General features: G+C 44.5%; 1 protein-coding gene, 1 long non-coding RNA gene and 1 other non-coding gene across 3 annotated transcripts in view; 2 read left to right on the top strand and 1 right to left on the bottom strand.

Moving 5' to 3' along the window:
- Positions 1–1167: 1167 nt before the first annotated feature.
- trnaa-ugc lies at positions 1168–1239 on the top strand. The gene has a single exon. It is a non-coding gene; the product is annotated as a tRNA-Ala (tRNA).
- A 335-nt stretch (positions 1240–1574) lies between these two features.
- Positions 1575–26296, top strand: part of ift172 (intraflagellar transport 172) — a 226127-nt gene continuing 201405 nt past the window's right edge. The window contains exons 1-8 of the mRNA XM_038800014.1: positions 1575–1710; positions 5220–5363; positions 6314–6426; positions 7197–7236; positions 8439–8504; positions 15844–15923; positions 16861–16948; positions 24246–24460. Of these exons, the coding sequence (XP_038655942.1) occupies positions 1672–1710; positions 5220–5363; positions 6314–6426; positions 7197–7236; positions 8439–8504; positions 15844–15923; positions 16861–16948; positions 24246–24460 (785 nt within the window). The 5' untranslated portion in view covers positions 1575–1671. The remainder of the gene's footprint in view (positions 1711–5219; positions 5364–6313; positions 6427–7196; positions 7237–8438; positions 8505–15843; positions 15924–16860; positions 16949–24245; positions 24461–26296) is intronic.
- On the bottom strand, positions 7052–8389 carry LOC119967459. Its single transcript, XR_005460991.1, has 2 exons — positions 8010–8389; positions 7052–7422 (listed from the first exon to the last, which is right to left on the bottom strand). It is a non-coding gene; the product is annotated as an uncharacterized LOC119967459 (long non-coding RNA).

The following is a 26296-nucleotide window of genomic DNA, read 5'->3' as shown; positions in this document are numbered from 1 at the left end:
CTTAAAAATCTTCCAGTTGGCACCGAGGTTGCCGGCGATGCGGAGCGGCGGGGGGAGGCCGGACGCTGTCCATACTATCAGATGGCTGATCGCTGGTCAAAGGCAGATTATCTCAGGGTAGGTCCATCAAACTGTAACATCACGTACTGGTACCATGATGTGTTGGGTATGCTGGGTCTGCGAGGACTGCGTTTACCACAGCAGTGAGAGAGACAGGCTACCAACACTTGTAGAAGTACAACTCTATTTTATTGAACTATGAGCTGTTAAATTTGCACTGTGGGTTGACACTATGTTGAGTTGACTGGAGACCTGAGGCTAACCTGACCAGACTATACTGCTGGCACATGGTGGATGTTCGTGTTGCTGCTCACGAGCTCTGACTGTCTCAGAGGCTGCATCCCAAGAGAGCGAGAAAACTAGTGCCCTCTGGCTTTATAGTGGCCGTGTCCTGTCTGGTGATTGGCTGTTGTGTTCTGTGTCTCAGAGGCTATGTCTATGCACCATCATATACTTGTGTGTATATTATGACATGGTGGAGGTACTTCAATCATACATTTCAGAAGGGGATTTAGTAATCAGCTGATTGAGGGAGCGGAATTACAAGGCTACAGGGAAGATGCGACTGGGTGATTGCTTCTGCAGGGAGCACACATGGACATGAGAGGTCTCAGTGAGAAGAGGCGTCAGTTATATCATGAGAGCCTCCTTCTTTGTCATAACCATTCTATGTTTCTGTAATAACCCTCATGAGACACACGGGACACCCCAATTGATCTTCCCATGGGGCTCATGAAACGGGGTCCCTCATTACTGGGCGGAGGCCCATCACTTGGGATTTGTGGAAATTAACTGATAAAAGCCAGCCCACATTGTACCGAATGCACATACCCTTGTTGATTGTAGTGTATAAAATGTAAAACTTCAACAAAAACCTTTTTAAAAAATTAAAAGCTGGCCCCATGGTCCTGTTTGCTGTAATACATATTGTGGCCTTTACTTTTGTTGTCGAATTAATCCTCTTTTGGATTTGTCTTCTCGGGTCTTCTGAGCTTTTATATGTTATATATTAATTGGCTCAAAGTGGGACCACAAATAATAGATTTTGAAGGACAGACACCGTCTGGCTACAGGATCTGTACAACATCCGCCCGCTGATCTCATCACGGGGATGTAGCTCAGTGGTAGAGCGCATGCTTTGCATGTATGAGGCCCCGGGTTCAATCCCCGGCATCTCCACTTTTGGCGGGTCGGCTTGTGCTTTTGTGGGGAGAGCGTGTGGGGCTGCGGGCCCATTTAAAATTTTCTTCCGTTTAAATTAGCATTTTTATTATGGATTCATTTTCCACCGTCAGAATCTCCGGCTGCGGTGGGAGAGGGGAAGGGAGGGGGGCAGTCATGACGTCAGTGCGTCCTCTGCACGTCGCCATCCAGCAGCATCCCGGTGGCGCTGAGCCGCCTAGACGCTCTTCCCGCCCCCGACGCCTTTTCTCACTGCGCGCGCGGCTTCGAGGTCCTACGTCATGGGGGGGGACACGGCTGCGGAGGTTTGGATGACGTGTAGAGGAGGGAGGGGGCGTGGCCCGGGCGGTAACCTGGGAAACGGCGGCGGGTTCGGATCCGGAGCAGAAACAAAGGAGTCGGAGCCGAGCGGGGGTGGGGGAGGGGGAGATGCAGCTGAAACACCTGAAAACCCTGCTGAGCCCCCAGGTACAGCCAGGCAGGCGGAGCGGGGCCTTGTGTTGTCACTGCGGAGTGGGGAAGGAGTTACCGTTGATTTCGAGACTCCGGTTTTGAGCGTTTAACGCGGGATGATCGCCGCGTCCTGTCTCCCCCCCCCCCCCCACCAGCAAGGGAAGAAAGGACGTTTGCATTTGTGTGCAACCCTCTCACAACCCTCGGCACCGTCCCAAAGGGGTTCACTGCCTCCCGCTGTTGTTATGTGGGCACAACCTGCCGCTTTCACAGCTCCCAAACTGCGCACTTTGCTTTCATATAAAAGGGAGATTGATCAGTAAAGTGCTATGGATGCTGGAAATATATTGAAATAAGTGCTGATGGAATGTCATTGACCTGAAAGGTTAAAAATCATTTTCTCTCTTCATAGCTGCCTGGCCTGTTGACTATTTCCAGCATTCCCTGTTTTTTATTCTGCATTTGTGTACATTTATTTATATTGTTAGCTGGCCATTCTTTCATTTTCAATCATCTCATATAGATGGGCACATAAGAAGTCGCAGCGCAGCTCCTTCATTCACCTGATGAAGGAGCTGAGCTCCGAAAGCTAGTGATTCCAAATAATCCTGTTGGACTTTAACCTGGTGTTGGAAGACTTCTTATGTGCCCACCCCTGTCCTACGCCGGCATCTCCACCGGCATTCACAGATGGTGAATTAATTATTCAGTTTGGGAGAGAGATGAGTTGTAACTCACCACTCCGCTTCCCATATGCACAGTCATAGAATCACAGTTTTCCAACAAAGAAAGAGCCCCTTCGGCCCATCGTTTATATGCCGGTCATTAAGCGTCAACCTATTTCAATCCCATTTTCCACTACTTGGTCTGTGGCCTTGTGTATGGTGTTTCAAGTGCTCATTTAAATGCTTATGCTTACTACTGTATATACTGCTAAATACTTAAGCTTACTATCTGATTACTAAATCTATTTTAATTGAATAAACTGAGAAGATTTACAGCACAGAAGAAGGTCATTTGGCCATTGTGTCTGTACCAGCCGAAGGTTAGCCAGCATAATTCCATTTTCCAGCTCTTGGTCCATAGGCAGGTGAAGGTAAAAAAATTCAAGTGCATCTCCAAGTGTCTTTTAAATGCAGTGAGTGTTCCTGCCTCCATCATCCTTTCAGAGTTCTCGATCCCACCATCTTCTGACTGAGAAATACCCTACATTAATGAACTAGATGTGAATGTGGGGGGAGTTCACAGATCAGGACATCTGCAGATGAACGTGAATATTGGTGATGTGTTAAATAACAAGGTGGCAAGCCTTAGATTACAGGACAATGTAGAAGGGCATGTCAGATGGGCAAAAAGTTGAAAAATGGAATTTAGCCTTAGAGAGGTGATGCATTTTGGGAAGACGAACAAGACAAGGGAATATTCAATGACTACTCAATGAACACTAGGAAGTACAAAGGACCAAAGGGATATTGGGGTGCATGTCCAAAAATACCTGAAGGCAGCAAGACAGGTGGATAAGCTGTTGAAAAAGGCATATGAGATACCTGACTTTAGCAGCCAAAGCATAGAATTTACAGTGCAGAAAGAGGACATTTGGCACATTGAGTTTGCAGCGGCTCTTAGAAAGAGCACCCTACTTAAGCTCATGCCTTCACCCTATCCCCGTAACCCCAACTCACCTTTTTGGACACTAAGGGCAATTTATCATGGCCAATTCACCTAACCTGCACATCTTTGGACTGTGGGAGGAAACCGGAGCACCCGGAGGAAACCCATGCACACAGTGGGAGAACGTGCAGACTCCGCACAGACAGTGACCCAAGCCGGGAATCGAACCAGCGACCCTGGAGCTGTGAAGCAACTGTGCTAATCACTGTGCTACCCTACTGCCCACAGCATACAATATAAGAACACGGAGGTTGTGATGAAGCTGTATAAAACGCTACACCTAGAGTAAGGTGTGCAGTTAAGGCCGGCACACTATAGGTAGGATATGATTGTATAAGAAAGGGTGCAGAGGACATTCACCAGGATGCCGTTTGGGCTGGAGCATTTCAGCTATGAAGAGAGGTTGGATAGACTGGGGTTGTTTTCTTTGGAGCAGAGAAGACTGGGGGGGGGGGCATGATTGAGGTACATAAAATTATGAGGGACATAGGGTGAATAGGAAGAAACTTTCATCCTCCGTAGATGTGCCAATAAACCTGGGGCATAGATTTATAGTTAGGGGCAGGAGATTTGAGGGGTGGTGGGAATCTGGAAATCATTCTCTAAAAGAGTGATAGAGGTGGAAACAATCACAATATTTAAGAAGCATTTAGATGAGCACTTGAGACACCATAACACATAAGGATACAGACCAAGTGCTGGGAAATGAGATGAGAATAGACAGGTGTTTGATGGCCGGTGCAGGTGTGATGGGCTGAATGGCCTCTTTCTAGGCCCCCTCATAATTTTATACCCCTGAATTAAATCTCCCCATAACTTCCTACTTTCCAAAGAAAATAGCCCTATCCTAATCTTTCCTCATAACTGCAGTTCTCAATTCCTGGCACTATGTTTGTCAACTTCCTTTACAATCTCTCACGTCTTTCCTCTATTGCAGAAATCAGAACTGTACACCGTTCTCCAGCTGTAGCCTACCTACTGTTTTATACAGTTCCAGCATAACCTCCCTGTTTTTATGCTCTAGACCTCCATCAATCAAGGAATGTATCCCATATGTTTCCTTGACCATCTTATGGATCCAGGATACGGATCTGTCGAGAAGCATGCCAAGGCCCCTCTTTCTGTATATTTGTCAATACCCTACCATTTCTTGTGTATTGCCTTGTTTCCCTGAATGCATTACTGCACACTTCTTTGGATTGAATTCCATTTGCCAGTTTTCTGCCCACCCAACCAGCCTCTTGATATCTTCCCACAGGTTACAGCTTTCTTCCTCTTTATCAACCACACAGCCAATTTATACATCATCAGCAAACATTTTAATTATGCTCCCGAAATGTAAATACAATAGCGCTGTAAACCCATAATGAATCCACAACTTAACATGCCACTTCTACTGTTCTCACACCCAACAATCTTTCTCCTCAATTCTCTGTCTTACAGGACCCAATCACTGCTCATCTTGATCCCCAAGACCACGTTTCCATTGCCATATAAAGACACTTTGCTGCATACTATCACAAGCCGCACCTGCAATCTACTCACTACTTACTTGACACTATTTGGATGTTACACTTACAAAAATCAAAGCCATCTTTAAAGAGAAAGAAAGTCAGTCATGCTCTCGAAATTGGCATTTAAAAGCAGGTTAAAGATTGAGAGGTTAGTTCTGAACTGTCATCAGAATAAATAGGAGAATGTTTACAAGCTTCAGTGGATTGCCAGAGAGGGTGGTTAAGATGAGGGTTATGTTCTCATTTGAACAATTAGTGTGAAATTCAAGAAGAACGTTGTGGAATGGGATTATAATGCAGACCTAACTTGTGAACTTGAGCTTTCTTTCCTCTTTGCAGGATGGTGCTGCAAAAGTTACATGCATGTCATGGGCACCCAATAACAGCAAGTTTGCAGTCTGCACTGTGGACAGAGTTGTTCTTCTCTACGATGAAAATGGGGAAAGAAGAGATAAATTCTCTACTAAACCTGCTGATTCCAAGGTTACAAAAACAAATTTTCAGAAGAATTATATGTAATAGCTTTATAATATATAGTTAGATATTCTTGAGAAAATGCCATTGACAGCTATACAGTCATGTTGTTTTCATTAGTAGACGTTAAGAATAACCCGAATGTCATAAAACTGCTGTTCTTTTAACCCCCGTCCGTATTGGGATATGTTCTGAGCTGAATTATGACAGCTGAAAATTGACCAGACGTCTGTTACATGTTATTGGATTGAAAAACATAGGACAAGCATACTCATTTTGCAAATACCATAGAAAAATTACAGTTCTGTGCACGCTGAGTATCTTTTTGTTAAATTTGAACTTTGACGTTTAAATGATTAATCATAAGTGGCGGAAATTGTTTTGTGTAAAGTTGGTTAAGAAAGGTTTTACTGAACTGTTATCGTACATATCCCTTGTTCAGTAAAAGTTTTTCTTGTATTTATAATTTCACAAATGAAGCCCCAAATGATATTGTTTTAATTTAGTAGTTAAATATGACAAAAAATTTCCACATCCAATTTGTGTTCAGCACCATGTAAAATCAATTAGTACTGTACAAATAATGTCTTGCTCTACGTGCACTGGTAGTAGTTAACCAGTTAATTTGTTTTCTACAACCTGTGCTAATATTATTGACTATGAACTGTTCACATAGCCCTCTGAATTTATGATCTGGAGACTATTGTTCAGCACAGATCTACAACCTATGCAATGTATTATCAATAGATAATCAATTGATAGTCGTTGGTCTGAAGTGAGGTTAGTGGGAAAATAAGTTATAAATGATCAGTTATCTAGTTAGCTATACTTGTGAAATTATAAGTTAAGTATGCTTATTAGCAACCATCACTGTGATGCTCCAATGAAAATCTTTGTGTTCTGTTCACACTGATTGTTTCAAACTAATTATTTCGAACATCTACATAACTTTTTTTCAGTATGGCAAGAAAAGCTATATGGTCAAAGGCATGGCCTTTTCACCAGATTCTACCAAAATAGCGATTGGGCAGACGGACAGCATTATATACGTTTATAAAATTGGAGAAGAATGGTAAGTTCTATTTTTGTGTAGCTTTTTAATGGGAACACAAACAAACCAATCGTCATGTTCAAAAGTTTTAGTTCATACTGCTGAAAAATGTGCACTTGTTAAATTTCCCTTTGTTGTGGTCCACAGATATTAGGCATGTAGAACCACATAAGGCTCAGGATGTGCAGAGGTGTTGCTGCAGTTTAGTCAGCTAAAAGCAGACAATTTCCTTGACCAGTTCACTCAGATTTTCCTCTGCAAGTTTAGTTACAACTTTCCACCCAGCGGGACTCGGTAGTGCATGGTTATTTGGAGCCGAGTTTAAAAAAAGTCCAATGACATTTCTATGCCTCTCCAAGTTCCATTAATAAGCCAGATGGATCAATTGGTGCTTTCAATGTCATCCTGCCTGGTTCAGGTGTTGGATTATCTGATATGTTAATGTATTAAATTCTACACTTAATTTGACAGGTACAATGCCGCAACTTCAATAAGTTCCTCATTCTCCCCCTGCACCCCCCCAGTCCCCTTTGATTGTTGGATAAATATGAGTTTTGCTAGGTTAGCAGCACAGACCGGGAATAAATACAGCATGAACAACATAGTGAGCAGAACAACTCGACATAAAATATACAGTCACAGTCAATTCAGTGTTGGGCATTTTTATTGTTTAAAACCACTTTACAAGTACAATAAAGCAGAGGCTGAATTAAATCCACAAACTGATTTGTTGCTTTAAGCCATATCATTTAAACTTGATTACTGATTATTTTGGATATTTTTTCCTCAAGGGGTGACAAGAAGGTTATCTGTAACAAGTTTGTACAGACGGTAAGTGAACTTTCTAATCTGAACGATACGGATCCTTCATTGATTTCTGTATGCAGTTTTCATTTTTTGCCAACATGCTGAAGCATATCAGTTTTTCTTGTGACGGGAGGTGATCAGAGTATGTACTCAAAACAATCGTAAAATCAAATTCTTCTGTTTCTGTTTTCATTTTTCTTTATCTTCTTCCTTTAAGTAAAGAAGAGATTTTGGTAGAAACTGTCATGCATTTAATGGACCTTTGTTTGCAAACAAAGAACTAGGTTGCTCGGTCCCTCTAATGCCATTGAATCCCTACAGTGCAGAAGGAGGCCATTCAGCCCATCAGGTCTGCACCAACTCTTCGAAAGAGCACCCATGTAGACTTGTTCCTCCGCCCCATACCCGGAACCCTGTAACTCCACCTAACCTTGGACACTAAGGGCAATTTTGCATGGCCAATCTACTTAACCTGAGCATCTTTGGACTGTGGAAGGAAACTGGAGCACCCGGAGGAAACCCACACATCCATTGGAAGAATGCACAAACTCCACACAGTCTACCAAAGGTCGGACTTGAACCCGGGTCCCTAACACTGTGAGACAGCAGTGCTAACCACTGTGCCACACTCAATATAGATTAGGATTTAAAAAATATATAAATTTATTTTTCCAATTAAGGAGCAATTTTAGCACGACCAATCCACCTAACCTGCACATCTTTGGGTTGTGGGACGAAACCCACGCAAAGGATTATATTGGTTAGCCAGTAATAGTCAGAAAATAAATGTGGAATACCTGGTTGGAGCGTAGCCTGCTGCTGTGTCCGAGTGTCATATTGAAAAGGTATCCAACATCACTGACTCACTATAGAAGAAAGGAGGTGAACATCTGAAAATGAAGATGGATCTCTGGCAACATTCTGAGGCTGGAAGATGGACCCTCTCCAGGACACTGAATCTGGAAGGTCCATCTGCAGATCCTCTCCCGACCCACTGCTGTGGTTTTCCAGTGATCTTAGTGTCTGTGAACAGTACTAAGCTCATTACTCAACAGGTGTGTGTTTAATGGATACCAAATAACCTATTAATATTTTAAACTGCCATTATACCAAAATTGGCAAATTGTTAGCTTTGTTGACATTTTGGTTTGATGAGCAGTGAAGGCCTCTGTCACTATTTTCATTTTTGCTTTACAAATTAGAAAATCTTTTGTTTTATATTTCAGAGTGCTGTCACATGTCTAATCTGGCCAGCAGATCAAGCAATTGTTTTTGGATTGGCTGAAGGAAAGGTATGTTTCAGTGGATTGCTGCACTGTTCTGTTTGGGTTCTGCCAGGGTCACACAGCTCCTGACCTCATTGCAGCCTTGGTTCAAACATGGACAAAAGAGCTGAACTCCAGATGTGAGAGTGATTGCCCTTGACATCATGTTAAGTAATAGGTCAAGAGACATTCCAATTAGTTGTCTCATTTATGTTAAGTATCCATTAATTGATATGTAAAGGGGCTTCAGGTGGCCTTTGTGTCAGGTGAGGTGATGTTAGAATTTTGTGCCGAGTCTGTTGAAGTAGATTAAAGGTGTTTGTGGAAAAGGAGCAGAACCGTTGACTCTTTATACAACAGCAGCTAAACGTCAAACATATCAAGTCAACATTTGATGGAATATGGCATCAAGGAGCCCTGGCAGAACTGGAGTCAATGGGAATCAGGGGGAAAAATATGGTTGGAGTCATACCGAGCTCACAGAAAGATGTTTGAGATCAGTCATCTTGGTCCCATTACATCACTGCAGATGTTTCTCAGTATAATATCTGAGGCCCAACCATTTTCAGCTGCTTAATCAATGAATGACTTACATTCCAAAATAAGGTCAGAAGTGGGGAAGTTCACAGATGAATGTTCAGCACCTTTAGCAACTCCTCGGACACTGAAACAGTTCACTTGCAAATGCAACAAAACCTGAACGATATCCAGACTTGGGCTGACAAGTGGCAAGTAACATTTACGCCACACAAGTGCCGAGCAATGACCATCTCCAATAAGAGAACAAAACAATCACTCTTTGTCATTCAATGTCATTAACCATTACTGAATTTCTCACTATCAACATCCTGGGGGTTACCATTGACCAGAAATTAAACTATCCTAGCCATTTGCACGGGAGCACAGTTGTTGCTTCACAGCGCCAGGGACCCGGGTTCGATTCCTGGCTTGGGTCACTGTCTGTGTGGAGTCTGCATGTTCTCTCCGTGTCTGCGTGGATTTCCTCCCCGGTTTCCTCCCACAAGTCCCGAAAGATGTGCTTTTACGTGAATTGGACATTCTGAATTCTCCCTCCGTGTACCCGAACAGGTACCATAGTGTGGCGACTAGGAGATTTTCACAATCAATTCATTGCGGTGTTAATGTAAGCATACTTGTGACACTAATAAAGATTGTTATTACTTAAATACTGTGGCTACAAGAGCATGTCAGAGGCTAGGAATTCTGCAGCAAGCAACTCACTGCCTGACTCCCCAAAACCTGTCCACCACTTACAAGGCACAAGTCAAAAAACAGAGTGACATAGCAAGCAATGATTTAAAAAAAAATATTCCATATGGTTCTTTCACATGTTTAAAGGAAGGAGTTTCAAATGTTTTGATAGCTTGATTATTACTTTTAGCACTTTTTAGTTCCTCTTGGCAGTTACCATAAGACATAGGAGCAGAATTAGGCCACTTGGCCCATCGAGTCTGCTCTGCCATTCAATCATAGCTGATCATCACAGTCCAAAGATGTGCGGGTTAGGTGGATTGGCCATGCTAAATTGTCCGTAGTGTCCTTAAAAGTAAGGTTAAGGGGGTGGGGGGGTTGTTGGGTTACGGGTATAGGGTGGATACGTGGGTTTGAGTAGGGTGATCATTGCTTGGCACAACATCGAGGGCCGAAGGGCCTGTTCTGTGCTGTACTGTTCTATGTTCTATAATTTCTCATCCCCATTCTCCTGCCTTCTCCCCATAACTCCTGATACCTTTGACTGTTCCTCTTAACATCTCTCCTGATTGTTCCAATGAATTTATGAACACTCATTTCCAACTTTAACAATCCCAAAGGGCCTATCCAAAAAGACATCTGACATCATCCCCCCAAAGGTGTCCCGGGATCATATCCAGAGGCGTACCCTACCTCTCTAAAGGACTCCACAAAGTTTAGACTTGCTCCTGCCAGGCCTATTATGCGTGTTTCACACATCTAGGTCACCAAAATCAGACTTGGGTACAGGCAACCTCTGATGTATATGGGCAGCTCCCTCTGTGAAACCTACATGCGCGAAATGCGACCCGCCCCCATAGAAGTCTAAAGATGCATGGGTTAGGTGGATTGGCCATGATTGATTTACTCTTAGTGTCCAGGAATATGCAGGTTATGTTATGGGAATAGGGTTGAGTGGACATGGGTAAAGTGCCCTTTCGATGGGTTGGTGTAGACCCGATGGGCTGAATCGCCTCCTCCTGCACTGCAGGGTCTCTATGAAATGGTAGGTGACATGTTCGGGGTGGAACGTTCGGATTCCAACCACTTCAACCATTTTTCTAACGACAAGAGAAGCCGAGTGAAGCAATGTAATTGGAAGCCTCCTTCCTGTAATGGACATGTGCAAATGTTAGTGTTCAAAATTTCTAAATACTAGAAACTGTAATACCAATTGCGTGGGCTGGAGATACATTGACTTTTGAAATAAAGAGTTTATTTGAATTCTATTTGCCATTATTGCCCTTTTTTATAATTAACTTTTTAACCAAGATGCCATGCCCCAGAATGTGAAAGTAGAAGTGTAATGTTAAGTAATATCAAATTTTTTACAAATTAATGAAAAATTATATTAACTAGCTGAACTGTTGGTCTATTATTCCACAATGCCATATGAAATAATTTTGTTCACTTCTGAACTGATGAAATTAGTCTGTTCTGTTAATTGTTTCAGAGTTGTATTTGAAGTGAATTTGGAATACTTCAGTGCAAATGTAAGCATGATTATAGGACAAAAATATCTCTAGTGTAGCACTAATTGATATTGGAAAGGGCAATTTCTAATGCTGATGTTCTGAGACTGTGCAGCATAAAGAGAAATTTACTCTGCATTTCATCTTTGTGGTATTCACCCCGTTAGTGTCTGGTGTAGATGCTGAATGTAAAACGTTGTACCACAGCAGAGGATACGGTGGCACAGAAACTCCCTAGGAAAGGAAATCTGCCATCCTTACCTGGCCTGGCCTACATGTGACTCTGGACCCAGAGCAGTGTGGTTGACTCTTAACTAGCGTTCTGAAGCCTCCGAATTTGAGGAGACTTCAGAAATTCTGACCTCGTCAGCGACGCCCACATCCCATGAAGGAGGAATAAGGCACCGGTACCATGCTCCTTAATGAACATTTAAATAAGAAAAGCATATTTGCTTTTTTTTTTTAATTTAGAGTACCCAATTCATTTTTTCCAATTAAGGGGCAATTTAGTATGGCCAATCCACCTAGCCTGCACATCTTTGGGTTGTGGGGGCGAAACGCACGCAAACACGGGGAGAATGTGCAAACTCAACACAGAGACAGGATCGAACCTGGGACCTCGGCGCTGTGAGGCTGCAGGGCTAACCCACTGCGCCACCGTGCTGCCCGCATGTTTGCTTACTGTAATTGAATAAGGAGATCCAAGTTGGGATGCTGGTTTTAACTTTATTTTTTGCTACTAGATGTTGACTAAAGTGTTTAATTTATCTTATTGAAGTGCCCTTTTCAGTACTTTCAATTGTTTTTCATTGGCTCAGATACAGCTTGCATTAAAAGTTAACTGTTCAGATATTCATTATGTACTGTAAATTATTTGGTGGGTACTGTAGGAAAAAGGTTGTGGTAAAAAGATTTGCATTTTTATAATGCTTTTCATGACCACCAGCTGACTCAACACACTTTACAGCCAATTAAGTACTTTATTTGAAGTGTAATCACTGTTGAAGTGTAGGAAATACAGCCAAATTGTGCTCAGCCAACACTCAAAAAGCAACATGATAATGACCAGATAATGCTTTTTCTGTGATGTTGTCTGAGAGATAAATATTGGCCAGCGCACCAGGAATAATGCTCCCGTTCTTTTTTTTTGAAATAGCATCATGGGATCTTTTGCATCAACAAGAAATAGCAGATGGGATCTTGGTTTAATTGTTCATCCGGAAGACTGCACTTGTAACAGTGCAGTTCTCCCTTTGTGTTGTTCTGGAGTATCAGTCTTGATTTTTGTGCTGAGACTCTGGAGTAGGACTTGAAACCTGAATCTTGTGTTTCAGAGGCAAATGTACTACTAATTAAGCCATGGCTGGTGCTGGACTAGCTGCACAGAGTTCATTAATCAATTGGTTTGTTCATATGTTCAGTGATAGTAATGTTTGTTACTTTTACGAAGCTGGTTGTTTTTATGTTAGACATAATTTTGATAGACATGCGAGACGAGGGTTATGGGGACAGACAGGCCACAACCAGATCAGCCATGATCTAATTGAATGGCAGAACAGTCTCCCAGGGCTGAGTAGTCTACTCCTGTCCCTCAGCCCTTTGTTCCTATGTGTGTAAGCAGTTGACTGAATATCAATTAAAATGGCTGAACAAGTCTCTCAGGTGTACAAGTAATCAGTTCAAGGCATTAATCTAATTTTGGGATCCAGTGATGGTTGCAATATACTCAAGCATGACTTTTATGACAATCTCCTAATTGCTTGAAAGAAACTAATTACAATAAATTAGCTCGAGGGCGGCACAGTGGCGCAGTGGTTAGCACTGCTGCCTCACGGTGCCGAGGACCCATGTTCGATCCCGACCCTGGGTGTCCGTGAGGAGATTGCACATTTACCTGGGTCTGCGTGGGTCTCACACCCACAACCCAAAAAAGATATGCAAGTTAGGTGGATTGGGAAAAAATATTGGGTACTCTAAATTTATTTAAAAAACCAATAAATTACGTCCAAGTAATTTTTTACGTAAAAGATAAGTTACAACTTCTGCAGTCTGATTAGAACACTCAAGGTGCGATTTACTGACTGCCTCCTGCTGGAAGCAGGACGGGACATGGTCGGTAGATCCCCGGAGAGAGGTCTCCTGGGATCCCCGATGGACCTTGTACCTCGCAAGATCTAACAACAATGGGCAGGACCCAGTCTCAAAAGTCAAGTGAGTTTAGAAAGCCACATAACGGGCAGCACGGTGGTGCAGTGGTTAGCGCTGCTGCCTCATGGTGCCATGGTCCCAGGTTCAATCCCGGCGCTGGGTCACTGTCCGTGTGGAGTTTGCACATTCTCCTCATGTTTGTATGGGTTTCGCCCCCACAACCAAAAGATGTGCATGATAAGTGGATTGGCCACACTAAATTGCCCCGTAATTGGAAAAAAATGAATTGGGTACTCTAAATAAAAAAAAAAAAATCTTAAATGGTACGAAGTCCTCTGCTGCCATTCCCCTTTCAGGTAGTGAGTTCCAGACTCCCACCATTATCTGGGTGAAAATGTTTTTCGTCACATCCCTCTATTCAATGAGGTAGAGAGGCAATAAGTAGGAAATTATAATCTGGTTAGCTTGACATCTGTGGTGGGGAAGTTGTTGGAATCAATCATTAAGGAGGAGACCATTGAACATTTGGAAAGACAAATCTCAATCCACCATTGTCAGCATGATTTTATAACTTGCTTGAGCTATTTGATGAGTTAGCCAGCAAGGTGGATAATGGGGAACCTGTGGATGTGGTATATCTAGACTTCCAGAAGGCGTTTGACAAGCTGTCGCATAAAAGACTGATCCAGAAGGTGAGGTCATAGACGAATGGGGGTAGAGTATTAGATTGGATTGAGGGTTGACTGATTGACAGAAAGCAGAGGGTCGCAATAAATAGGTCCTTCTCTGGCTGCCGAACTGTAACGAGCGAGGTCCGTCCTTGGACCTCAACTGTTTACAATTTATATAAATGATCTGCAAGCAGGGACAGAATGTAACATAGCAAAATTTGCAGATGATACTAAAATAGGTGGGAAAGCAGGTGGTGATGAGGAGATAAAGGTTTTACAGAAGGCAATAGAGAGGCGAGAAGATTGGGCCAAAATTTGGCAGATGGAGTTTAATATGGACAAGTGTGAGGTTATCCATTTTGGCCGAACAGATGGAAAGGTAAATTCTAATCTAAATGGAAAGCAGATTCAAAATGCGTCCGGGCAGTGGGACCCGGATGTCTTTGTTCATGAATCGCAGAAAGTCAGTGTGCACGTACAGCATGTAATAAAAAAGAAAAATAGATTTTTAGTGTTTATTGCAAAAGGACTGGAGTATATAAGTCGAGAAGTGTTGCAATTGTATAGAGTATTCGTGAGACCACATCTGGAGTATTGTGTCCAGTTTTGGTTATCTTATTTGAGGAAGGATGTGGTGGCATTGGAAGCAGTTCAGAGCAGGTTCACCAGTTTGAATCCAGGAATGAAAGGGTTGACGCATGAGGAGAGATTGAAGAGTTTGGGCTTATACTCGCTGGAGTTTAGAAGGATGAGAGGGGATCTTTAGTTTTTAAATTTAGAGCACCCAATTATTTTTTTCCAATTAATGCGCAATTAAGCATGGCCAATCCACCTACCCTGCACATCTTTGGGTTGTGGGGGCGAAACCCACGCAAACACACGAACAGTGACCCAGAGTTGGGTTCGAAATTGTGACCTCGGTTCCATGAGGCAGCAGTGCTAACCACTGCACCGCCGTGCTGCCCCGATGGAGTTATATAAAATATAAAAGGGGTTGATAAAGTAAATGTAGACTAAATGTTCCATTTAGTGGTGAATTTGTGGAACTCATTGCCCCATAGTGTGGTGAAGTTGAATCATTAAATGGTTTCAAGAAGGAGATCGATATATTTCTGATAAAAACGAGTTGAAGGGATATGGAGAACAGGCACGGAAGTGGATTTGAGACCAGGAAGAGATCAGCCATAATCTGATTGAATGGCGGAGCATCCTTGAAGGGCTGAATTGCCACCTTCTCCTAATTCCTATGCCCATATGTAAACCTCCTGCTCCTTATCTTAAATCTATATCCCTGGTCTTTAATTCTTACCAGGGAGAATTTTTTCCCCCCGTCTATCTGTGCCCCTTATAATTTTGCATATCTCAATTATATACCCCATCAGTCTCCTCTGCTCCAAGGAAACGACCCCAATCTATCCAACCTCTCTTCATAACTAAAACTCTCCAGCCCAGGCAACATCCTGATAAATCTTTTCTGCCCATCCCTCCTGTAATGTGGATTCCAGAACTGCACACATTGTATACACTGTATATATTTGTGAGAGAACTTCTGTGAACTTTTCCTGGCATTTAGATATAACTAGATATATCTCCCATCTTAATTGTTACTAGAGTAATATCTATTCACACTAACCTGTGTCATTTTAATGCAAGTATAATTATTAAATGAGAAAGTCCGAATTAATTAGGCTTTATTATCAAATGGTGTTTTGAAGGTAATTATTTTTGTTATCTAAGTAAAATCTTGCAAATATTCGATTGCTCTTAAAATCAATATTTTTGAATGTGGTTTTCTGCTCACACTTAATAATTTGTTTATCATAGGTTCGTTTAGCTAACACCAAAACAAACAAGTCTTCAACTATTTATGGAACTGACTCCTATGTAGTTTCATTGACTTCAAAGTAAGTATTGTTTTCCTTGTAAATGCATTCTATCATGGAGAGCGGCACGGTAGCACAGCACAGTGGTTAGCACTGTTGCTTCACGGCGCCAGGGTCCCAGGTTTGATTCCGGCTTGGGTCACTGTGCGGAGTCTGCACGTTCTCCCCGTGTCTGTGTGGGTTTCCTCCAGGCGCTCCGGTTTCCTCCCACAAGTCCTGAAAGAAGTGCTTGTTATGTGAATTGGACATTCTGAATTCTCCCTCTGTGTACCTGAACAGGTGCCGGAGTGTGGTAACTAGGGACTTTTTGAAGTAACTTCATTGCAGCGTTAATGTAAGCCTACTGTGACAATAAAGATTATTATTAGGAGTGATTTCTTTTTCTTATGTGTTGAAAACTTACTCTTATTAATGGGAAAGTATTGTTATGGTACTGCACTTGCTGACATGAGCCTTGTTTGAGGTTTAACATTTGACTCGTGAATTGGTATCCTGTTTTACAAGCCATCTGATTTTCTTTTCCATTGTCTTCAAGTGGAAAATAAGTCAAAAATGCACATTGGACTGCTGATAGGCTATTGACCATTTTGTGATTTGGCTTAAACTTAATTTATGCCCCTTTCATAGAATTTACAGTGCAGAAGGAGGCCATTCGGCCCATCGAGTCTGCACCGGCTCTTGTAAAGAGCACCCTACCCAAGGTCAACACCTCCACCCTATCCCCATAACCCAGTAACCCCACCCAACACTAAGGACAATTTTGGACACTAAGGGCAATTTATCATGGCCAATCCACCTAACCTGCACATCTTTGATTCCTGTGTAAGTAGCATACATGCTTGAATGATGATTCTGACGTGATGTTGGATTTTGGAGCTTTAATTTCTATCCTATTTCGAACAGTTATTATTACGTAAAATAAAGAAGTATGTATCGCTTTCATATGTTCTTTTCACAGTTTATCGGGTAAAGGGATTCTGTCTGGACATGCAGATGGCACTATTGTACGTTACTATTTTGATGATGAAGGGGCAGGTGACTCACAGGTATTTTTTATCAATTCAAATGGCACGAATAGTCAGAAAATAGTATGACCAACTTCCAGTGGACTTTATTGTTTTTGTCAGTGGTGACAGTCCAATTACTCATAAGACTGCCAGGGACAGATTCACAAAATGATCTGAGAAGCTGAACAGAACTCCGACATTTAATAGATTTCAGGGAAAGATTTTGGGAAGAGTATGACCTGCGGAACATCTTTTAAAAAGTTGATTTAAGGGATGTGAGCGTCGCTGGATAGGCTAGCATTTATTACCTATCCCCAGCTGCCCTTCAGAAGGTGGTGGTGAGTTGCTGTGCTGTTTGGGAGGGAGTTCCAGTACCCCACCCCTGCTGGCGATTAATACACGCTTTAAAAAAAGTCGATAAACAGCTTCCACCTCAAGATGATCCCCCTCCTCTGCCGTAGAATGGCAAATAATCTTTTCCAAATGCAGGAACTCTGCCAAAGCACTTACCTTAAACACTGCCTTCAGTGGCTCCGAGTCCCGTCAACACAACAAAATCCATCTCTGGGCTATCAGGGTGGCAAAGGCTGAGACATTGGCCTCTCGCCCCACCTGTACTCCCAGATCCTCAGATACTCCAAATATTGCCACCTCCAGACTTGGAGCTACCTCTACCCCCAAAATCTTTGACATCACGTCCAAAAGTCCCTTCCAAAACCCCCTCAACTTTGGACACGCCCAAAACATGTGTACAGGGTTCGCCAGACCCCTACACGCCGCCCACATCTATCCCCCACCACCCGGAAAGAAACAACTCATCCTGGACACCATCATGTGGGCTCTATGCACCACTTTAAATTGAATAAGACATAACGAGGATGCATTTGCCCTGCATAGCGCTTCCCTCCACACTCCAGCCCCCAACGCCCCCTCCCCAACTCCTCTCACTTGAGTCTGACCTCCTCCACGGCAGCACACTCCCTCTTCATTAGCTCCTCATACACGTCTGCAACCCTGCTCTCCCCAATTTATCCTGCAGCACTGGGGGTCGCAGCGTCAGTAAACAAAGGCGGTACCTTCCTAATAAAGTCCCTGACCTGCAGATACCTGAACTTGTTCTCCCTTGGTAACTGGCACATCTCCTCCAGGTCTGAAAACTTCCCTCCCACGAACAAATCCCTAAAACATTCTATACACACTCCCGCTAACCCAGAAACCTCGCATCCAACCCTGCCAGCACAAACCTGTGATTGTCACAAATCGGCAGCCACAATAACCAACCTTCCAATCCAAAGTGCTGCCGACATCGGTTCCAAATGGTGCTGAAATCACCATCGGGCTTGAGAAGTATCGAACTGGCGAGAATGGAAGGGGTGCCAACAACAGTGCCCTCAAACAGGCCCCCTTACACGAGGCCACCGCCATCTGCACCCAAACCGATTGCGTCTCCACCACCCAATTTCTAGCCTTTGCAATATTTGCTGCACAATAGCAATTCAACAACCTTGGCAGTGCTAACCCCCATCCCCCCGCCCCATCCTATGCTCGTAGCTCCCTCTCCAGGAACACCCTCCTCACCCACAGAGCCTTCCCCGCCAACACAAACCTCAGAATCATCCCATCAACCTTCCAAAATTGGAATTGGGAACAAAAATTCAGAGTTTCTGGAATACAAACTAAACTTCGGCAGCACCGTCCTCTTCACCATCTGTACTCGAGCCACCAAAGACAGTGGCAGCACATTCTACCTCTTAGTCTCCCTTCATTCCAGCACCGGCCTCCCCGAACCGGCGCCGGAAAGTGGCGACTGGGGGCTTTTTACAGTAACTTCACTGAAGCCTACTTGTGACAATAAGTGATTATTATTATTACTATTATTCATTCCCTCAACCAGCCGCACCAAATTCAGCTTGTGCAACTGGGCTTAACTCCACGCCACCTTAATCCCAAGGTGGCAGAATCACCCCCCCTCCCCCCAACCTCCCGTACCAGCCGAAGTGGCAATTCCCAACCTCCTCTCCTGTCCCCATGCATCAATTAGGAACACTTCTGGACACCTTAAGTACTTTATACAGCAACCGAACCCAATCCACGAACCTCTGCCCAAACCCCAACTGACCCAACACCTCGGACAGGTACAGCCGTTTGACCCGATCATATGTCTTCTCCACTACCTCCACTTCTCAGCACTCCAAGGGCATCTTTTTTTAAAATTTAGAGTACACAATTAATTTTTTCCAATTAAGGAGCAATTTAGCATAGCCAATCCACCTACCCTGCACATCGCTTGGGTTGTGGGGGCGAAACCCACGCAAACACAGGGAAAATGTGCAAACTCCACACGGACAGTGACCCAGAGCCGAGATCGAACCTGGGACCTTGGCGCCGTGAGTCTGCAGGGCTAACCCACTGTGCCTCCATGCTGCCCTCTCCAAGGGCATCTTAATAACATTAAGTAGCCTCCATACATTGGCTGACAACTGCCACCCCTTCACAAATCCCATTTGCTCCTCATTTATCAACATCACACGACCCTCTAACCGCGCCGCTCGTACCTTCAGCAACAACTTTGTATCCACATTCAACAGTGGAATTGGGTGGTTTGATCCACACTTCTTCATGAGTCTTTGTCCTTCTTTAAAATGGGCGATAGCGAGGCCTGAGACAGCGTGTGGGGTTTCCCCCTTAACCATCGACTCATTGAATCTCAACTAGCAGGGGCACCAGCTCCAACCTGAACGTCTTATAAAACTCGTTTGGGAACCTATTTGGCCCCAGGGCCTTCCCCGCCTGCATCAACCATAATCCATCGCCTCCCTCAGCCCAATCGGGGCCCCCATTCCCTGCACCTTCACCTCCTCAAGCCTTGGAAGCTCCAAACCGTCCAAAAACCGCCTCACACCTTCATCCTCTCTGGAGGCTCTGAGCTCTTCAGTCTCTGATAAAAGGCCTCAAAAACCCTGTTCACACCCTCCGGCTTTGATACCACCATGCCCCTCTTGTCTCTCACCCTCCCCATCTTCTCACAGCCGCCTGTCTGTTCAACTGTTGCACAAGCATCCTGCTAGCTTTCTCCCCATACTCCAATTTTGCACCCTGGCTCTATGCAATTGTTCCACCGCCTTTTGAGTGGACACCAGCCCAAACTACATCTCAAGGCTCTGCCTCTCCTTTAGTAACGCCTCCTCAGGCACCAAAGAATATCTCATGACCATCCTCAGAATGTTCTCCACCAACCTCAAATTCCCAGCCCGCTCCACTCTCCCTTGTGCATCCGAATCAATATAAATTCCCCCATGCCACCGCTTTCAGCGCCTCCAACAGCATGCAGGCAGAAAGCTCCCCCGTATTATTCAGTTCCACCTAATTTCAGACTGCCACCCTGACCCCCTCACCAATCTCCTTGTCTGCCAACAATCACACATCCCACCTCCACTGCAGCCGCTAAACCTCCCCTGAACCATCCGTAAATCCATCCAATGTGGCGTGTGGTCCAAGACCACAATTCCCGAATGCTCCGATCCTACCACCCCTACTAACAATGCCTTGTCCAAAACAAACAAAAACATCTATCAGGGAGTACAACTGGTGCACGTGTGAAAAATTTGAAAACTCCTTCGACCTTGGCCTCTCAAAAAATCCACATCATCCCAATTTGGATTATATACATTCACTAGCACTACAGGCGTCCCCTTTAGCTTCCCGCTAACCATCACAAACCTACCCCCTGGATTATTTACAATACTGCCAATCTCAAAGATTATTAATCAGAACTGCCATCCCCCTGGACTTCATATCCAACCCCAAATGGAACATCTGCCCCACCCAGCCCTTCCTCAGCCTTGTCTGGTCCCACAGCTTCAGGTGCATCTCCTGAAGAAACATATGTCAGACTCCTGTTCATTGACTACAGCCCTGCCTTCAACGGGCTGGTTCAGCACAGGGCTAAATCGTTGGCTTTGAAAGCAGACAAAGGCAGGCCAGCAACACTGTTCAATTCCCGTACCAGCCTCCCCGAACAGGCGCCGGAATGTGGCGACTAGGGGCTTTTCACAGTAACTTCATTTGAAGCCTACTTGTGACAGTAAGTGATTTTCATTTTTTAATTTTTCAACACTATAATCCCAGCCAAGCTCATATCCAAACTCCAAAACCGAGGACTCGGCTCCTCCCTCTGCAACGGGATCCACAACTTCCTGACCCACAGACTGCAATCTGTAAGGATAAACAACACATCCTTCACGATGATAGTCCTCAAAACCTGAGCCTTTCAAGGCTGCCTACTTGACCCCTCCTCCTATACTCCCCATACACACATGACTATGTGGCAAAATTCAGCACCCCCCCCCCCCCCCCCAAATTCCTGCACAGGTCAACACCTCACACTTCACATACATTAACTAGCCAACCGGCTAGCATGCTGGCCCCCACTCGAGGCCTCTGCCTACCCACCTCCCCAGCCGCCCTTCACCCATCATTCCCCAAAAATCAGTACCAATATTCATTAAATACAACCAACCGCCTGTCGTGTAAACCCACTTTCCCCACTTCAGCGTCATCAAAGTTCAATGTCCTCAAACAACCCCCAGTCCATGTTCTCTCATAAATTCACTCGCCTACTCCGTCGTATCAAAATCAAACTCTAAATTCTGATGCCTGGCCCAGAATTGGCCAGGATACAATACCCCAAACTTCACCCATTCCTTGTTGAGAGTGGCTTTGATCTGATTATAACCGGCCCGCCACTTGGCCAACTCCGTACCCAAGTCCTGGTAGATCCTCAACACGTTTCCCTCCCAGGTGCACGATTCCATCAGCTTCACCCACCTCGATATCTTCTTGTCGAGAAAAGAATTCAGTTTCACCATCATCACCCTTTGGCCTCCTCCTCAGCGCCCTGTACGCTTGATCCACCTCGGGGATGGGGGGAGGGGTGTGTGTGTGGAAACAGTCAAAGAACCCCCACCAACTTCTTCAACATGCTTGCCACATACTTTGCGGCTTGCGTTCCCTCGATCCTTTCAGGCAGCCCACGATATTTTGTCTACTATGTACGTACTGTGTACGTTCCCTCGCCCGCAGAAATGTTCTTTTCACTGTACTTCGGTACATGTGACAATAAATCAAATCAAATGAAAAAAATCAAAGATCTGGAGATTCTGCCTCCTTGAACGGTTCTCGAGATCTTCTCCCTCAACCTCTTACGGCTATCCGCCATGAGCACCATCTCCAACTCCAGCGAGGACAGCCGGTCCTCATGCACTCCTCCCTACTCCTCCACCTTCTTGAGTGCCAGACCCTGCACCTCCAGTCTCTGCTCCACTTTCTCGATATCCATCCTAAGCACCACCTTTGTCAGGTATTCTGAGTCCTCCTGTCTGTTGCATGAACTTCACATTCAAAAAGTCCACAAGTTGTTCAGTAGACCACTGGGCAGGCAATGACGGCTTAGCACCCTCTGCCATCTTTTGCTGTCTCACCTCTCGAATAAGCTCTTGCCCAGGCTGTTGCCTTTACTTGATCCTCACCTGCTAAGCCACAAACCGGCCCCACCGATGGAGCACTTTTATTCCTCAGTGCTCCTTGAATCAGGTGAAGAAGGACCAGAAATTCCACTTTGGGTGCGAGCCACCAAATGTATGACCACTCACTCCATGGCCACGACCGGAATTCCTTCCCAACCTTTTGTGATTCTTGTACAAGGGCACCCGGATTCCGCTGTAGTTAAAATGTTAAAAACATTTTTTTTTTTTGCTTCTTACCAAAATGGACAACCTCATATTTTCCTACACTATGCTCCATCTGCCAAACCTTTGTCCACTCACTTAATTTATCTATGTTTCTTTGCAGATTCCTTGTATCCTGCTCACAACTTGCTTTCCCGCCAATCTTTGTCATCAGCAAAATTGGCGACAATAAACTCTGGGCGGGATTCACGTTAGCCGATAGCGAAATGCGATTTGGCTGAGAATAGCGTCCGACGCCAAAGTTGCAGCAGCCGATTTGACGCCAAATCACAATTCTCTGTCGCCTCAAACGGCGTCAATGCGTTTCACTCCGCGCGTACAGTAGGCACCGTTTGCATATCATTAGCAGGCCCTGACCTGGAACTTTCCAGGGCCTCCGCGATTCTCCGTCTCCGATGGGCTGAGTTCCCGATGGCGTCGTTCACTTGTGCTTTTTAAAATCGTGAAACCGGCGTGGCGGCTGCTGAGGGAGAGAGAGCGGGTGTGGAAAGTGTCCAACATCGCCATAGTGTGCTGACAGTTGTGCCGCTGGCCGGGTGTCCAGGAGGTGGCCTCTGGGGTCAGGGTGGATGGACACGGAGCACCATTGCCGCAAGACAGCCAAGAAGATGCGCACACTCCTAGAACCTGCTTTGAACCTGGTGCCATGGGTCATATAAGTGTTCCCCCAGGGCATCTCCTGGTGTCCTCTGGTCCCAGATGACCCATCAACTGTATGGACGTGCTCCAGTACAACCAGTGCCATATTTTTGGCTGGGATAAGTGTGTGGGTCATATAATGTGTATGTGCGGCTGCAGCTTGTCAGCCTCCCGAGTGTCGATCACAGACCCAGCGAATCCCGCACCATTTTTCTGTGGAATCGAGTGTGTTCCATGCGGCACCGGTGCTTCTCTCAATGGTAGTAGAATCGGTCCAGGTGCAACGCCGGTTCTTCTGTTGTAAACGTTCATGGATGCTTCGTTGGCATCAACACTCAGTCTTAGAAATGGAGAATCCCGCCCCTTGTCTCTTCATCCAAGTCATTAATATATAAGGCATAATATAAAATGGCATTTCACTAGTTACAGTTTGACAACATGAAAATGACCCATTTCTCCTAGCTGGCTCTTTTCTGTTAGTTAGTCATGCTAATATGTTCCTCCCAACACCATAAGCTCTTATTTTATACTGTAACCTTTTGTGTCTCATTTGAGTGAATGTCTTTTGGAAATCCAAATACATTTCATCTACTGGTTTGCCTTTATTTGCCTGCTTACTTCCTCAAATAACCCTTTGTCAACATAAAACCACGTTGACTCCCTTTGATTGGATTAGGATTTAAAAAAAATGTCCTGCTACTGCTGTCTCATTAATGGATTCCGGCATTTACCCTTTGACAGATTATAAGCTAACTGGCCTATAGTTTCCTGATTTCTGTCTCTCCTTTCTTGAATAGGAAGGGTTACATTTGCTGTTTTCCAATCCGCTGGTAACTTTACAAAATTATAGGGAATTTTGTAAGTTTGCAATCAATGTATTCATTAACTTATTAATAATGACGTCTTTGGGTAAAATTGTTCCCAAATTAAATTATGCAACTTTTTTTCAGGGAAAACTAACTACACACTGTTGTCCACCTTACGCCTTAGCTTGGGCTGTAAATAGCATTGTGGCTGCTGGATGTGATAAGAAAATCATTGCTTATGGGAAGGAGGGCCATGTTATCCAACAGTTTGATTATGGCCGGGATTCCTCAGAAAAGGAGTTCACTGTAGCTGCCACTAGCCCTAGTGGTCAGTCTGTAGTCGTTGGCAGCTATGACAGGTAAAATGATAAAGAAAATAAATGTATTGGTAAGATAAAAGCAAATTACTGTGGATGCTGGAATCTGAAACAAAAGAGAAAATGCTGGAAAATCTCAGCATGTCTGGCAGCATCTGGAGGGAGAGAAAAGAGCTAATGTTTCGAGTCCGATGACTCTTTGTCACAGCTTTGACAAAGAGTCATCGGACTCAAAACGTTAGCTCTTTTCTTTCCCTACAGATGCTGCCAGACTTGCTGAGATTTTCTAGCATTTTCTGTTTCGTATTGTTAAGATGTTTTGGCATTTTGTTGCGCAAGATTATGCCAATACAGGATTTAAATAAAAATCATGACTTTGCAAATAACATAAAACGTACAACCATTTCTCCCGCAATGTTTTACTCAAATTGAATTGGGGAACAAAGGGCAAAGAAAGGTACAGCCCAGGAACAGGCCCTTCGGCCTTTCAAACCTGCGCCGACCATGCTGGCCGGCTAAACTCAAATCTTCTACACTTCCGGGGTCCGTATCCCTCTATTCCCATCCTATTCATATTCATGTCCAAAGATGTGCAGGTTGGGAGGATTGGCCGTGAAAAATTGTCCAAAATTCTATGATTAACCTAGGACAAAGGTTCGGCGCAACATCGTGGGCCGAAGGGCCTGTTCTGTGCTGTATTTCTCTATTTGTCAAGATGCCTCTTGAACGTCACTATCGTCCCTGCTTCCACCACCTCCTCCGGCAGCCAGTTCCAGGCACCCACTACCCTCTGTGTAATAATACTTGCCTCATACATCTCCTCTAAACCTTGCCCCTCGTACCTTAAACCTATGTCCCCTAGTAATTGACCCCTCTACCCTGGGAAAAAGCCTCTGACTATCCACTCTGTCTATGCCCCTCATAATCAGATTGCCTCTCAACCTTCGTCGTTCCAGTGAGAACAAACCAAGTTTATTCAACCTCTCCTCATAGCTAATGCCGTCCATACCAGGCAACGTCCTGGTAAATCTCTTCTGCATTCTCTCGAAAGCCTTCACATCCTTCTGGTAGTGTGGCGACCAGAATTGAACACCACACTCCAAGTGTGGCCTAACTAAGGTTCTATACAGCTGCAACATGAATTGCCAATTTTTATACTTTATGCCCCAGCCAATGAAGGCAAGCATGCCGTATGCCTTCTTGACTACCTTCTCCACTTGTGTTGCCCCTTTCAGTGACCTGTGGACCTGTACACCTAGATCTCTCTGACTGTCAATACTCTTTTTAAAAAAATAATTTTTATTCAAATTTTTGCATCATATCAACAACAAAAAGACAGAATGTTTTTTTTACATAGAACAGAAATAACAGCCCCCGCCTTGCCCCCCGCGCATACACAGCGGAAGAGATAAACTAACACCCACCATTCCCCCAAAGCATCTGCCCGTCCCTGCAATAGACAGGACAGATCGTTTTCTCTCTCTCTCTCTCTCTCTCTCTCTCTCTCTCTCTCTCTCTCTCTCTCTCTCTCCTCTCTCTCTCTCTCTTCTCTTCTCTCTCTCTCTCTCTCTCTCTCTCCTCTCTCTCTCTCTCTCTCTCTCTCTCTCTCTCTCTCTCTCTCTCTCTCTCTCTCTCTTCCCCCCCCCCCCCCCCCCCCCCCGGCGTATACACAGAAGAGGAAATTAATTAATGTCCGACATTGGCACAGAACAACTATGCCCGTCCCTTTAGTACAAAACATCCCCCCCCCCCCATCCAGGAATGGCTGCCACCTCCTGAAAACCCCCTGCACTGATCCCCTTAGGGCAACTTTCACCTTCTCCAGCTTGAGAAACCCTGCCATGTCATTGACCCAGGCCTCCACGCTTGGCCTCGCAT

The sequence above is a fragment of the Scyliorhinus canicula genome, chromosome 6 (assembly GCF_902713615.1).
Source record: "Scyliorhinus canicula chromosome 6, sScyCan1.1, whole genome shotgun sequence".
Classification (NCBI taxonomy): Eukaryota; Metazoa; Chordata; class Chondrichthyes; order Carcharhiniformes; family Scyliorhinidae; genus Scyliorhinus; species Scyliorhinus canicula.
Note: the sequence above shows the minus strand (reverse complement) of the source record. Positions and strands in the feature narration are given on the sequence as shown.